This window comes from Silene latifolia, chromosome Y, assembly GCF_048544455.1.
Source record: "Silene latifolia isolate original U9 population chromosome Y, ASM4854445v1, whole genome shotgun sequence".
Lineage (NCBI taxonomy): Eukaryota > Viridiplantae > Streptophyta > Magnoliopsida > Caryophyllales > Caryophyllaceae > Silene > Silene latifolia.
In genome coordinates this window covers 92,388,274-92,404,516 of record NC_133538.1, presented here as the reverse complement: position 1 = coordinate 92,404,516, position 16,243 = coordinate 92,388,274, and the positions used below count along the sequence as shown (strand labels likewise).

At 43.2% G+C, this 16,243-nt stretch overlaps 1 protein-coding gene across 1 annotated transcript; it reads left to right on the top strand.

Annotated features, from left to right (window-relative positions):
* Positions 1-5,859: 5,859 nt before the first annotated feature.
* LOC141628519 (uncharacterized) lies at positions 5,860-6,474 on the top strand. Its single transcript, XM_074441651.1, has one exon. It carries the CDS (start codon positions 5,860-5,862, stop codon positions 6,472-6,474), a length of 615 nt encoding a protein of 204 aa, XP_074297752.1.
* The last annotated feature ends 9,769 nt before the right edge of the window (positions 6,475-16,243 follow it).

Below are 16,243 nucleotides of genomic sequence, written 5' to 3'. Positions count from 1 at the left end.
TCTTGGGTTAATTCCAAGGGAGGATATTGATGTCCACTATGTCCGATTTAAGTATCAAGGTGATTCCGCGGAGGTAGGCAGCTGCATACGAGGCATATTGCTACGGGCATATGACGGTATGTGGACTCCCCGACAAAGCGGTTTCACTGGCATAAACCCATTTTAGAGGACTGACCGAGACTTAGAAGAGTCTAGTTCATGCATTGCATCCCTAAAATGCGAATGATTACATGCTATGTGAATCCCGGGTCATGTTTTCAAAATAGCATTTTCAAATCCATCTTCTTTTTCTTTCGAAAATTTGATTCTTTTTCAAGTCCATTTCTTTTCGAAAATTTCGGCCCTCTATTTCGAAATTTTGAACCTTCTTTCAAGCCGAAGTGCTGCCCATTTTAAAAATCAATTCAATCCTTCTCGATTTCAAATTTCGATGAACTGTATCCCAGGTCCAACCCAAACCTAGAATAGAGTTTGAGTCAGTGGGGTCGGGTTAGTCGAGTTGGGCTTTTGCTTGCTCGATATAGGCGAGCTAGTCCACCCTTAGGCTCGAGTGAGCCTTTGTTTGGTTAGAACACTTGTCAAGTGAGTCACCTAAACCGATCTTTGGGTCTGAGTCATGAAAGTCGACCATTTGGTCCAAGTCAGTCCACCAAAACGTCCCCACTAGGCCACCTAGGGCGTTTGTCACAAAGCCCAAGAGCCATGTCTGGTTTGAACACGGGTTTGTCATGTCGGATTTACGATCACGTTGAGTCTAAAACCCAAGCCACGTGTGTATCACGGTTAGGACCCGTTCCAACGAGCCAGAATAGTTCGTTAGTAGGATCCATGTCAAGTTATAGCCAGTTTTTAGGTTTGAAAAACCGTCCCTAGTTGTGTATGACCCAAACCGAGGGGGCCCAATTGCTCGCTCTCCGGGTCTAAGCCCAATATCGAGTCGCATGGAGCCCGTCATGTTGTTATGAGTCGAGTCCTGTTTGTGCAGGGGATTTTGATTCGATAACTGATACTCGCTCGGGATTTTATTGTAGAAAGGCCGCTACAAACAAGAAGTATGACTACCGCAGAGGCAGCGGCATTAACGACACTTTGGTCGCAATGATGGAACGCTTGACTACTGTGGAAGCCAAGATCGCGGTGGAAGCTCCCATACCACCGCCCGGAAATCGAATTCGAATAGAGGTTCGACTAATAGAGGAACATTGAAGCTATCCGAGGGGAAAATGTGCATTATGAGAATGCCGGAGGGTACATGCCGGTCAGGACAAGCTACCAACCAATTTTGTCCTAATTGATATCCCAAAGTTCAAAGGGACGGAAGATCCATTACAACATATCCGTTCCTACAAGGAGTACCTTGCGTTGAAAGGGGTACCTACTGAGATGTTGCCCCACATTTTTGCTCAATCCCTAGGAGAACACCCGAAGGCGTGGTTCTACAGCCTTGAGCTTAAGAATTTCCCCACTTTCGAAGATATAGCGGTGGAGTTCTGCAAACACTTTGCTGATAATGCCGAGATTCGGACTCACGTGCGCACACTCGAGGTGATGACACGAAGGATAAGGAGGATTTATGAATTCCTCACCATTTGGCGCTACCGAAAGCGTGAAGTTGGCCAAAAGGCCGGAGGAGACGAAATGGTAGATAAGTTCATCAAAAATCTTCGACCTGTCTACCGTGACGCTATCAAATATCAACACTTCGGCTCGTTCAAGGACCTTATTCGAGTCGGAAGAAAAATTGAGGACGACGTTCGTTCTGCTGAGGCTGAAAACCCAAAAGGGTATTAGGGTGCCTCCACTTCCAAAGCTAAGGCATCCAGTTCTGCCAATCATATCCAAGCCATCGGTCTTTTAGGAGGAGCTCCTAAGGGATCGCAACGCCATGGGCCAAGAGCGTTCACTGACATCGGGTGTACCTATGCATACGCCCTCCAAAGGCTCTCAGCCCAAGGGAAACTGAACCCAATTGGTCCAACTCCGGACCCGCTGCGGATCGACAGGGTAAATGGTATAAGCCCAACGCCTACTGTGCTTATCGTCAAGGAAAAGGTCATGATACCGAAAATTGTTACCGTCTTAAACATGAAATCCAAGACATGATCGAGAATGGGTCGGTCCCCATCCCCACCGTCCGACCTAACAACCTGAACAATCCTTTTGGCGACCATGCCAATGCAGTATTCGTCGAAGACAATACCAATGTATCTCACTTAATCCAACCCATCTGCCGTCTCACTGGGTTTTTCGTGGGGAAGGTCTATTTAAGCTGCTCTGAGTATATCCCTCAAGCTAAGAACGAAGTTCGAATTGGGGATTTTGCTATCGATTGCACACTATACATTCTCCGAAGCGAGAATGAAATTAATGGGGTATGGGCTGACGATGAAGACGATATCTATCTCACCGAAGGTGCGATTATTTCCCCAACTCAGGAAGAAATTTCTAAATTGAGGAAAGATGTCCTCGAATCTAATCATTTGACTCGATCAGGACGTCCCTATCGTGTCGAGAAGGCAAACCATGTCTCTATCTTTTGAGACAGTCCAAGTAAGACACCCACCAAGGAGGCCACCTCAGTCCGGGCTCTTGGTGAAGGGTCGACCTCAGAGGCCTCCCTCATCAAGCAGTTACAAAAGACTAAGGCAGATGTCTCCATCTGGGAATTAATGTTGAGCTCATTTGAACACCGACAAGCTCTGCTTCAAGCCTTAATGAATATGACCGTGTCACCGCACACTACTCCAGATGACGTGGTCTCATTTGTTGCTCAAAACCAACCTCGGCTCACTAATGCCGTAACTTTTTCTGATGAAGACCTGCCCTCATTTGGGCCATAACATTGTGTCGCTATGTACATCACGGTATAATGCCGTCATAAGCGACTCCCAATGACCCTTGTCGACGACGGGTCTGCAGTTAATGTTCTCCCACTACGGACCGCTTTCATTTTGGGACTCGAGAAAAGCGACTTCGCACCCACTACGCAAACGGTTCGGGCTTTCGATGGCACAGTGCGTCGAGTGTCCGGACTCGTCACTTTAAGCGTGAATGTGGGAAAGGTGGAGCGCAAGGTCAATTTCCAAGTGATAGATGTTGCCTCATCTTTCAACATTTTGCTCGGGAGACCATGGATTCACACAGCTGGAGCCGTGTCTTCTACCCTCCATCGCAAGATTCAAATCCCTCTCAAGGGAGAGGTAGTGACCATCGATGCTACTCCTATAATTGTGACGAGAGGAGATGTTACTTCCAAAGTACAAACTGATAATACTGCCTTGGAGTCTTGTGGTTTCCAGGTAGTAAACGCAATTGAGTCCACTTTCGAGGCACCGAATATGGACTTATATACGGGAAGCAATGTTTGTAAAACAATCTTCAAGATCGGAAAGTACTTCGGGTACTCCATGTACCCCCGAAGGGAAAACGCATTCCAATTGAAGTCGCCAGTGCCTAAGGGGACAAGATACGGGCTTGGGTATGAGCCAATCGAATAAGACTCGAGAAAGAGAGTCTCGATCAAGACCGAGACATCAAGATGGGGCCGTACTTGCTAACTCTAAACGGCCACTTTGTGAAAGCCGGGAGGAAATGCCGAGTTTAGACTTCCCGAACCACTGTTCAACTCAAAGGCCAACAAGTGGTCCCCGGAATCGAAGTATTCCGTGATTGTTTCTATATTCCCGAAGACATTATGGCAGTAGCTACAATAAAGAAGGAGTCTGTTCCAATCGAAGATGGGAAAGCTATGGGTCTCCTCTTTGGAGAGGAAAACAAGCCGGAAATACCAAACGAAGTCTTGGTAAACATGATCGTAAGGAGTGATCGTTTCGATCCATCTACCCTCATTAATGTAGATCCTCGAGAGGAATACATCCGGATGGCGGAAAACCATGAAATGGACCGACAACAAGGGTTCGCTTTTCAAGATGACCATTGGAGAAGGGCAAATGTTCAAGCCTAATGACGATTCTGTGTCTGAGTCTGAGTCCGAGTCCGAGTCGACATAAGTCCTAAGGCTAAGTCTAGGGTTTTAGGTGTCGAAGATACCCCTTCCCTGATCTTTCCTTTTCCCGTACCTTCCCTAGTCTTTGGTATTCGGGGCTGTCCCGAATCATCGCTCCTATCTCGCCACGACCTGATCGGTTGGCCCAAATGTTAACACAATTTGCGCAGATTTCAAATCAATAATAAGATGAATCGGTTTGCTTACGACTTGTCTCATTTATATTGGGATTCAATTGATTGTTTTAATAACGTTGAGAATGAGGTCGAGGATAGCGGTGGATGAAGAAGAGGAGGAGGTGGAACCGCCTCCCGATTAGTAAAAGGGTTGGAAGAATACGACCAAAGAGCTCGTGAATCGAAGATACCGAAGTTGTTAATGTGGGGACTACCTTAGAGCCTCAGGAGCTTAAGATAGGAACAACCTTAGATCCCGCAGAAAGGAAGGGGTTTGTTGAATTGTTGAATGAATTCAAAGATGTATTTGCTTGGTCCTACAAAGATATGCCGGGTATTGATAGGGAAATTGCAGAGCACAAGATTCCGATCAAGCCAGGGTTCAAACCAAGAAGGAAGCCACGTAGAATGCGTCGAGTGGTCTTTGAAAGTCAAAGAAGAGATTGATAAACAGTTCAAGGCCGGGTTCATCAAAGTATCGGAATACTCAGATTGGATAGCTAATGTAGTGTCGGTCCCAAAGAAAGACGGAAAGGTTCGGGTCTGTGTTGATTTTCGTGATCTAAATAAGGCTAGTCCAAAGGACGACTTTCCGTTACCTCACATTGACATCTTGGTTGACAATACCGCTAACCATGCATTATTATCCTTTATTGATGGGTACGCCGGTTACAACCAGATGAAAATGGCCGAGGAAGATATGAACAAGACTGCTTTCACAACACCATGGGCACTTATTGCTACACAGTGATGCCGTTTGGATTAATAAATGCAGGTGCGACTTACCAGAGAACAGCAACGACGTTGTTGCATGATATGATTCATAAGGAAGTAGAGGTCTACGTCGATGACATGATCGTAAAATCGAAGGAACGTATTAACCATTTGAGGGCATTACGAAAATTCTTCGAGAGGTTGAGAAAGTATAATATGAGATTAAACCCACAGAAGTGCGCGTTCGGGGTCACCTCTGGCAAGCTTTTGGGTCATATCGTTAGCCACCGTGGCATCGAAATTGACCCATCAAAGATTAAAGCCATTATGGAAATGCCCCATCCTAAAACCGAGAAAGAAATTCGAGGTTTCTTAGGCCGAGTGCAATACATAAGCCGTTTCGTCTCAAAATTAACTATGATCTGCGAACCAATTTTTAAGAAATTGAAAGTTGGGGAGCATATTATGTGGGATGACCAATGCCAAGCCGCGTTTGATAAGATAAAGGAAGTGTTATCTTCTCCGCTTGTTCTCGATTACTTTGTAGAGCGGCTTGCCTCTATCACTGTATTTAACAGATACAGATACCGCGATGGGAGCAATGCTGGCATAAACCGTTGACAAAGAAGAAAGAGCAATTTACTACCTTAGTAAAAAGTTCTTGGAGTATGAATCAAAGTATCTGACATTAGAAAAGACATGCCTAGCTTTAGTAGGGGCAACGAAGAAGCTACGTCATTATATGCTCACCTACGGTGTGAGTATATATTCAGAATGGACCCCATCAAGTACTTGTTTGAAAAGCCGGTGCTAAACGGCAGAATGTCAAGATGGACCCTCATGCTATCGGAATTCGATCTCAAATATGTGCCGGTGAAAGCGATAAAAGGAAAGGTCGTTGCGATTTCTGGCCGATAATCCGATCGAAGAAAGCGACATTGTTGACACTTGGTCGTTCCCAGGATGAGGATATTGTCCATGTCGAAGATGATGTATGGGATCTATATTTCGATGAGGGCTTCGAATAACATGGGATGCGGAATAGGTGTCCTTATCATTTCACCGAGAGGAGAGCACGTACCAGTTTCGATCAAATTGGACTTAGCCGTCACAAATAACGCGGCGGAATACGAAGCATGCCTACTTGGTTTGCAGAGCGCTAACAAGTTAGGAGTCATGAAGTTAACAGTACACGGGGATTCCTCCTTGGTCTTCAATCAAGTGACGGGGTCATGGAAGATCAAAAGTAGCAGCCTGGCACCCTACCAGGCTAAGATAGAAGAGCTAGAAAAACTCTTCGAAGAGGTGCGATACGTGTACCTCCCAAGGGAGGAAAATCAGTTCGCTGACACACTGTCAAAACTGGCAGCGTTGATAAACATCCCTGATCATATGGATAGCATGCCATTGTGTGTCGAACGAAGGTCTTCACCAGCTTATATAAACGCTGTCGATGATGCCGAGGAAAGCGAAGCCGAACCTTGGTATGCATCCATTGTGAGATTCAAAGAAGCAGGAGAATACCCTGCAGACCTCGATACACGTGGAAAGCGTGCAATGCGAATGTTATCCGCCTAATTCGTTAAAACTAACGATGGACAATTGTATAAGAAGACAACACAGGGTGTCCTGTTGCGATGCGTCGACAAGACAACATCAGAAAATGTCATGGAAGAAGTCCACGACAGGGAATGTGGGCCTCATATGAACTCCCACATGCTAGTTCGGAAGATCATGAGGTTAGGATACTATTGGACAACAATGGAAACAGGTTGTCGCAGATATGTCCGGCATTGTCACAATTGCCAAATATTTGCGAATATTCAACATGTACCACCTTCTATGCTATACACCATGACGTCACCTTGGCCTTTCTCAACCTGGGGAATCGACATCATCGGAAAAGTAAACCCTTCTGGAACAGGAGGGCATTGTTATATCCTAGTCGCTATTGATTACTTTACCAAGTGGGCAGAGGCCAAGTCTTACAAAGTACTAAATGCGAAGCAAGTAGCCAAGTTTATTCAGAATGACATCATCTGTCAGTACGGAGTGCCGCACGAGTTCATCAGTGATCATGGAACTCACTTTCAAGCTGAGACAGCCGTTATACTTGAAAAGTATAGAATCAAGCATCATAAGTCATCTCTATATCGACCTCAGACAAATGGAGTAGTGGAGGCCGCTAACAAAACGGTGGCTACTATATTGAGAAAGATGTCTGACAATTACATGGAGTGGCCGGAGAAGATACCCTTCGCGTTGTGGGGATATAGAACATCCATCAGAATAGCCACAGGGGCAACCCCGTACTATCTAGTTTACGGGATGGAAGCAGTACAACCAGTCGAACTGGAAGTACCCTCCCTGCGCATCTTGCTCGAAAGCCAGGTCCCGGAAGCGGATTGGGTCCAAGCCAGATGATTCGTTGGTGTTACTTGATGAGCGTCGTTTGAATGCGTTGTATCATGTTCAGCTCTATCAGAAAAGGATAGGGCGGGCTTTTAACAAGAAGGTGAAGCCCAGGGGAATTAATGAAGGTATTTAGTTCTCAAATCAGTAAGGGCTCTATTACCAGTCGATCCAAGAGGGAAGTTTAAGCCTAATTGGGCCGGTCCTTATCTCGTGAAGAAGATACTCACAGGAGGCAGGGTACGTTTGACAGATTTGGATGGAAATGATTTCTCGAATCCAACGAATCTGGATCAGTTGAAGAAGTACTATCCTTAAGACCTCACTCTCAAAGTTATGAAATAACACTTGAATTGTGATGTATTTGAATAAGTTTTAAGTTTGGCATTTGTTGCCACTGCCTGAAATGTTTTATGAGAGAACTACGACCCCGGTTTGATTCTGTTGAAAAGCAGATATGTAGGCAACCCTTGAAAAGGGTACAACCACAATAAAAATGAAATATTCAATGCGTAAACCGAGGATTTCTAATAAATAATACGTGTCTTTTATTTTGATAAATCCGGGCGACGCCCATTACAAATCAAACTAACAGGAAAGCAAATAAAAGCATAATAGTAATACTAAATAATAGAGGCATAACTACCACCTATCTTTAGTTGGCTCGCGTGTCCCGTCACTACGAGACGATGTCTCACCCATCATCATTTTTGCCCGTTTCTTCGGGGGGACCACGCTGTCTTCTCGCGGGCCCAATCTCTCTTTTACGCTTGGTCGAGGGCCAAGTCTCTCTGCAAGTGTCGGAACGTCACCACTTGTAGTACCCAGTCGGTCCCACACGCTAGGAGCACCAGGTTTAGCCCTAGGGTTCTCGTCAGGCCTAGTCTCGGTTTCAGTCGGGCCCGGAATCGGCCCAGTAAAGAATTGTCGATTTTTTAACCCCCTGTCATGCTTCTCCCGATCAATGGCATCATCTTTCTGTAGTTTCTTCCTTGCTTTAAGGCCCGGTTCTGTAGTCCATTTGAGATATGAAGGGTAAACCCAAGTAGACTCGCGTGGCTCGGGAATGCGCCACACGGTCCTTCGGCGCCACGCATGGAGCCAAGTATGACATCTACCCTGAGAAATAACAAAAGCAGGACCTCGCGAAGCCTCCGTCGCAGGGACAATTTGTTGACGACCGAATTGGCGAAGCACTCGGTCCGGGTAAAAATAGACAGGGTGATCCAAGCCCAACAAAGTGACATACCGTGTATGATCAGTATCTGCGAGCCCGGTAAGTGAGCTCAAATGAAGCCATGGTAAGGACCAGCGAATGTGAGACCCTGTTCCGCTAATCAGCATATTTCGCCGAGAATCGGATCCTTGCTCGAATCGTAGCGCCGTCGCCGATTAGTGAGACTTCTGACATGATAATCTTCTGGTTTTAACGGCGGATCAATCAAACCAAGACGCTCGCTGAGCCATACCTGTTAGACAGTCAGGAAAAGGCAGGTAAAAAAAAAAAAAAAAAAGAGACGAAAAAAAAAACGAAAAAAACGAAAAAGAAAAAAAAGAAACGAAGAAAAAAAAAGAAAAAGAGACGAAAAAAAAAAGAGAAAAAAAAGAGACGAGAAAAAAAAAAGAAAAAAGGAGACGAAGAAAAGAGAAAAAAGGAAAAAAGAGAAGAAAGACAAACTTGCAGTAGACGGGTTGATCCCATGAATACAGCATCCGGATTGGCTTTTTGTGCATCCAAGCTTTTAATAGTCTCAGCTAGTATAATCCATGCAGGATTAGCACCATTCTCCATTTGCTCCACGACTCGGATTAGTCTAGCTTGGCCGCGATAAGATGGAATTTCTATCGCCCCCTCGAAACAATAAAGATGCAATAGAATGAGGCCAAAGGCGTGGAGTCGATAAATGATCGGTATATCTGGGTCATTCGCACTCCGGAATTTATGCACTAGCGCAAGCAGGTCCACCTTTCCACCATCGACGATGGTACGGGCTTCATCACGCGACAAGTTTAGATATTCGCGGTATTTTTGGGTCCAGTTGGACACAAAGTCGGGAACCACAGGCTCTTGCGTGGTCCTCCATCCTCCCAAGACGGTAAATTCTTCAGGAAGGGGACAGATTTCTCCCTCCGGAAAAGCAAAGACATGATGCTCGGGATCCCACACTCTCAGGCACTCTTTAAGAAATGCGGGTTGAATCATGACTTGCCTCAGGAAAATAATTTGTTGAATTCCCGCCGCATTGATTTTGGATTTCTAAACCCCACAATTCTGTCGCCCATCCCTTCATGGTCCCAAACAAGGAATTCATGACTAGTTTTTTTCTAAGAAAGATATTCTTTTAAGCAGAGAGATTTCTGTTTGAGAAATTGTGGGAAATCTCAACCCTTAGCCCTTCCTTATATATGAAAAGAGATGAGGAATTTTGGAAGTATAATTCCTTTAGGTTTTGGAAACCTAAATCTTCTAGGAAATTTGGAAACTTGGAAGCCTACTAGCTTTAGGAAGTTTGGTAGCTTTTTGAAATAAGAAAGCAAGTCCCATACCTCCTCTATTTCGGCCGTGTAGGGCCTGTGTGGCGCGCCAAGTGGGCCCCATCCGTCCCGGGTTTTGTTCGCTCATTTCTCTTGCGGAATTTGTCATAGTTCGTGCACCGAAGTGACTAATTTACAATCTCATCCCCTGCGCGTCCCGTGTTGAATTAACATCCCGTACACACTTACGGATTTTATTGGGTTACGCCCACATTGGTTACGGTCGAAAGTCCGAGTCTTTTCGTCAAAAGGTCGTGTCTACCCGTCGCTTTCACTCCAGAAATTTGAAATAAACTTCTGCGATTATTTTTTTGAAAATAAAATTGTGTTTTGATTTGAAAAATCATTTAACTCCAGAAATTTGAAATGATTTTTCGCAATTAATAAAATTATATGTTAATTCGAAAAATCATTTGGATCCAGAAAACTGAAATAAATTCTCGCCTCGAAGAGGCCAATCATTTTCGAGATATTCAAAGTTCGGGTCAATGACCCACCTTTTCTAAGCAATGTTCATGTCTGCGGGTCGATAACCCATTTTCCTTTTCTTTCAACTGGGGGCTCTGTCGCCGTCGGCTCCAGAGACCCATCAAAATTCGGTCGATGACCATTTGAAGCATCAAAATGTCGCTACGTGAATCGCGTGCTATATATTATGATTAAATTTGCAGAATATGCTCCAACTGGGGGCTCTGTCGCCGTCGGCTCCAGAGACCACCACAAAACAGACAGGATGGCATCCTCCTAACAAAGATCGACAGCAGAATGCTACGGAAATGACATTTCCCCAACAGAAACGTCAGTTTCAGTGAATCGTTCTCCCTAGCAGAACAGCTAAATTGATAAGCAAAGCGCAAGTTTTGTCTTTACTCACACGAACAATGGGATATTGGCATCTGAGCCGAAGCAGCAGAAAGCTATAGGCCATCGAGCCGAACTACGACGCGGGTTTGATTCCGTCAGAAACGGATACGTAGGCGCCCGAGGATAAGGCTCAACCCACCATATATGCAATTTATGGGTCGATGACTAACGATGATAATTTGACACAACAGAAGCAAGAGTCAATCCCCGACGAAGTTTCAGGTATGATCTCTTCTTATGGTCAAGTAGCTTACATACGCAAGTCTAATGGACTCTAAACGACCCGAGAATCCTCGGGTCGAGAGGGACTGGGGTATACTTTGACTTTCGCCCGTCCAAGCCTCGGTCAAAGTGGGGGCTCTGTAGATACCCATATCTGTCGATATTGGAATTTATAGAAAACCCGACAAACACCCGATGATGGTAGGACACATGTATTCTTTAGTTGTCATTGTCATTATTTGGGCTCGTTTTACGATGTGGAATGAGCGTTGTCGACGGAGTATTTTATTAATTTAAATGATATTTAAATTAAAGCTTTTTTAAGTGAATTCATCTTATTGTTTTAATTTGAATTTATTTCCTTAAATTTATTTTATTGAAAATAAAATATATTTTTTTTGATTTGAAAAATCATTCATTTTAAATGTGCTATTTGATTTGAAAAATCGAATTTGAAAATTTAAAACTCGTTTCAACCACGCGTTTTGGAGCTCGATTATAGTTCGGTTTTTAAGCCCGTTTTCTTTACGAGTTCGCACGAATCTCGAGTACGCTAACCAACCTAGGCCTCTACCCATTCAACCCTAGTTCGAACCCCCATATCCACACCCAAATCTCGTCCTAAACACTCCCCAACACAGCCCAATTCCTTCCATTACCCGTGTTTGTAGAGCCCATCGAAAGCCCTTCTAAACCGACTCAAACTTGGTCCAAACCCGCAACCCATCACCACCAAACCCCGCTCCACATTACCCACAACAACCCAGCACCTAGAATACCACAAAACCCATCCAATTCCCGTCCCAAATACTCCACAAACAACCCGCAACAAAGCAGCCCCCCCCTGTTTTGCGTGCTCAAACCCGAGCCCAAAACCCGCTCCAAACAGCTACCAAACCCGTGCCCATTAACCCTACTGTTGGGGTTGGTGTCCTTAACAGTTAGTGCAAGGACTTATAAACCTCTAAAAGGATCAAAGGGCATACTTTTGGTATTATTATCAGTTGATCCACGTTTATCAATAACGGTTGGCTTGCTAGATAAGTTTGACGTTATTGTCATACAGATGGCGGTGATCAACTGGTCCCTAAAAGTCACACCTATAGGATACGTTTGAGAGATGTGACGGTATGAAAATACTTGTCATGTAGATGCAAAAATTGACTAACCGATTAGTCGAGTTATTTGACTAGTAATTAGTCAAATATGTAATGTTGAGATATTATATTTAATACGGATTAAATATCATGGGCTAAGGCGAATTAACTGATTAATTCGTAAAATTAAATATACGTGATTTATATTTAATTAAATGTATATTAAAAATAATTATACAATATCTTTGCTTTGTCGGACACGAATTAACAATTGCTAACCCGTATAATTAGTCGATGCCTTAATTTCCGATAACCGATAATTGATTTATAATATAAACCGCATCATATACATTTTAGCGAGACGGGTCGGATCATTGGATCACTAGTCAAATGAGGAGAAAGTGGAAAGCCCACTCCCTCCTCTCTTGACCGCGGATCGAGGTTAACAAAAGGAGAGACTCCTCTCCTTTTGACCTAGCGATTTCATTTTCTGAGAAAACTAGGGTTTTGAAGAGTATTCTTCTCTCGAAAAACCCGAGATCTCTCATCTCAACAAAACTCACAACAGTTCTCCCTATATTGCAAGGCAATCGGAGAACACTGTTCTAGCACAAGGGCATATTTCGGACCAAGTCTTGGGTGCAACGGTTAGGAGGAAATCGCTTAGATTTGTTCTTTACGCCGCAATTTAAAGGACCCGAGGTTGATTTCTTGTTCCTTATCGTTTCTTTATGTTTTTTCGTTTTATGACTATATTCGCATGTAAATTTTACGTTATAGTCCTACAATTAAAGGGGTAGTATACGGATATTAACCCTCAAGTGGTATCAGAGCGAGGCCACGTGAATTTTTCATGTGTTTTTCATAAAACGTCGTTGAAACGATGTATTTTGGTTAAAAAATTTTGTCTCGGCAGCCATTTTTTTTAACTCGGCAGAAATTTTTTTTATTTGCTGCGTTTTTTTTTGGTTGCTTTGGGAACCGTGTCTTGTTTACACGGTTGCTCTTGTTCTTTATTTTGTCTCAAAAACCAAACCGTGCCATGTTTTACTATTTGTTTTGTTTCAAATTTCATGTTGTTTTTACATGTTGTTATTTTATACGGAGATTATAGCAACATGTCAAGTTTTTGTCAATTGTTAAATTTGTTTTGATGCGTTTTGATCAAAATTGAAATTGTTTCTGTCTCGAAAATAAGTTTTCACGAGGGTTTTTAAGTTTTCAGAGACTTTTGCACTCGATCGACCAAGTTTTTAATCGATCGAGTGGCTTTTCTGGATATTTTTTGCTCGATCGAGTCCCTGCTGTACTCGATCGACCCTGCTTCAAAATTTTTACTCGATCGAGTCCTTGCGTACTCGATCGACTGTTTCAAAACCCCTCCGCTCGATCGAGTTGTCCTCGTACTCGATCGAGTAGTTTTTCTTGACATAGGTACTCGATCGACCACCCAGTTTAGTCGATCGAGCACCTCCGATTAGCATACCCCTCGATCGACTTGCGATTGGTCGATCGAGCACTCTAATCCCTCGATCGAGCACTTGTGTCCCTGGATCGAGGGATTTCGTCTTTCTTGACTTTGAAAATTTGTTTCTTTTGATTTAAATTTTCTTTTGGCTTCAATATGTACTTTATCAGGATATAGTACACTCGCTATGATTGTGAAACGGTTCACACACGTACCATTAAGTTATTTTAAAGCGTATTTAAAGTAACGGATCTGTATTATGATTAAAATTAAATTGATAGAAGCGGTTTTATCACATGAATTTTAATCATTAGAAGGTGGTTTGGATAAATTTAACATAATTACGGAATTATGTCACGAATGAATTTGTTTTTAGTTGATGCATTTTTATTTATCGTTTTGTTGAATGCCGTGAATGCCTTTTTAATTACGTATTTAATTTTGCAATCAGTTGTAACTTAGTGTGGCCTTAGTAGAACGTGTTACCGTAATGATGGAACACGGTCTTGGTTGTATTTTGAGATCTTGTATCTCCGTTTTGGATTTTTCACTTGTAATTACAGTTTTTAATTAGAATGTAAATAGGTTTATATTTTGTAATTTTAATTGTAATTTTTGAGAAGACCAAAGATGGAGACCGGATGCTCACTCCCGCTACATGGATCAAGATGGAACATCAAGACAAGCTTTTCGGGTCCAACGGTGGATTCCAAAGTTGTATTATGTTCTTTTACTAGGATAGGCCACACTAGGAAATTTTATTTACGTATTGCATTCAATTATTTATTTTATTGTAACGATAGTATGCATCATATTCCGCCTAAAAACCAAACCACCTAATAATTGCATGAAAACTGACACATATAGAGGTCACGAGTTAGTTTTCTTTGACATTCGTATGTCACACGATCATGTTAAGCCATCACCCAAATTAATTCATTCACGCAGACGCTAGTTATTCGTTCACTTAAAATGAATTATAATTTAGTTGATGGGATCTTCCTCGTATAAACAAAAATTGAGAACAGTCTTTATAGGTCAAACTCCAATGAGTCCCTTCTTCGTCGGTAGGCATACTATGACCCCTTCTACGTCGGGTAAGTTGGAACCGATTGACCTATTTTATCTCAACACCATGGTCACTAAACGATCCTGTGACTATGGTGGACTATAGATAGGATTTCAGTAAATCTATCGACCAAGAGTTCTTAGGAAGAATTAGCTAAACAGTTGGCTTATCAATTTACGAGAAATTGAGTCTTGGGATCACTTGTATCTTTCTTGAGGGAGATCAATTATGCAAGTGCAAGAGTCTACATGTTTAAAATGAATTTTAAAATAGACTTAAATCACCTCGATGAGTTGCTTATTTCGTTTTGTTTTTCTTTCTTTTTCAAAGTGTAGATCACGATTTTAAATCGCTTAACAACAAATGGTGGTTCAAGTGATAACCCAATGCCAAGTGCCACATTGGACCGTGAGTCCTGGCTTAGGATCTTCATGAGTCGGATGAATCGGTCTACTCGATCAAGAATGACGGATCCAACTTCTGCGGATCGGGAGGCAAAGCATTACGGAATCTTTGCCGGCTGGCGACGGAAGCTCAGATATCTGCTTGAGCCCATGCCGTTAAACCCAGGCCCCACGGCTGGAATTAACGAAATCAACGAGTATAACGATTTCGCTTTAGAAGCTGGTGCGGTAAAGAACGTACTTATTTTTGCAATGGAACCCAATTTGCAGAAACGCTTCATAGCCCAAGGTGCAAACAAGATTTTCACCACGCTCACTAAGGAATTCTCGAAAGCACCGAGAATCGTGACCTATGAGCATACCACTCGCTTCTTTGATGCGAGACTCGTAAGGGCCAACGGTTAGCCCACACATTCTCAAAGCATGATTGAGAATGTCGAGAAACCGGAGACCTTTAATCGTAACATCGGTGAGAACATTGTTATCGACCGTATTCTTCATTCACTCCACGATGGTTATTCGCAATTTAGAGCGAATTACTATATGAATGATTTGAAGAAAACTCCCCATGAATTGCACTCCTCCTCGTATGCACCGAGAAGGACATGAAGTTCAGTGGGAGCTCGAAACAGGATATTCTTGTTGTGTCAAACAAAGGGAAAGGTAAGGGCAAAGCTCCAAGCAAACCTAACATGAGAGGTAAGGCGAAGTTCAAGAAGTCGGGTTCGGGGAAGAGTGGTCCTGGTGAGGCGAGTAACTCATCAGGCATGACAAAGAGCAAGAGTGAAAACATGGAATGCCACCATTGCCACAAGATTGGGCATTGGAGACGCACATGTCCTGTTTATCATGAGGACTTAAAGGCAGGTCGTGTTAAACCTGTTGGTATGTCTTCTCTCTCTTCTACTTTTATTCATATGATTGAGATTAACCACGCAAGTTACGGAACTTGGGTACTTGATACTGGTTGTGGTTCTCATCGGTGTAATCATGTGCGGGGGCTCGAAACATCGAACCCCTCGTAAAGGGTGAGGTGGACTGCGTGTCGGGAATGGAGCAAGAGTAGCCGCCATCTCCAAGGGGACATATGTGATCCAGCTTCCAAGCGGATTTGAGTTGTCTTTATATGACTGCTATTATGTTCCTAGTCTTTCCAAAAACATTATTTTTTTCGCTTGATAAACTTGGTTTTTCATTTGTAATAGAAAACAATGCTTGCATTTTCTCATTACACGATATGATTTCTGACAAGGCGAGTCTCTATGAACGGAATTTA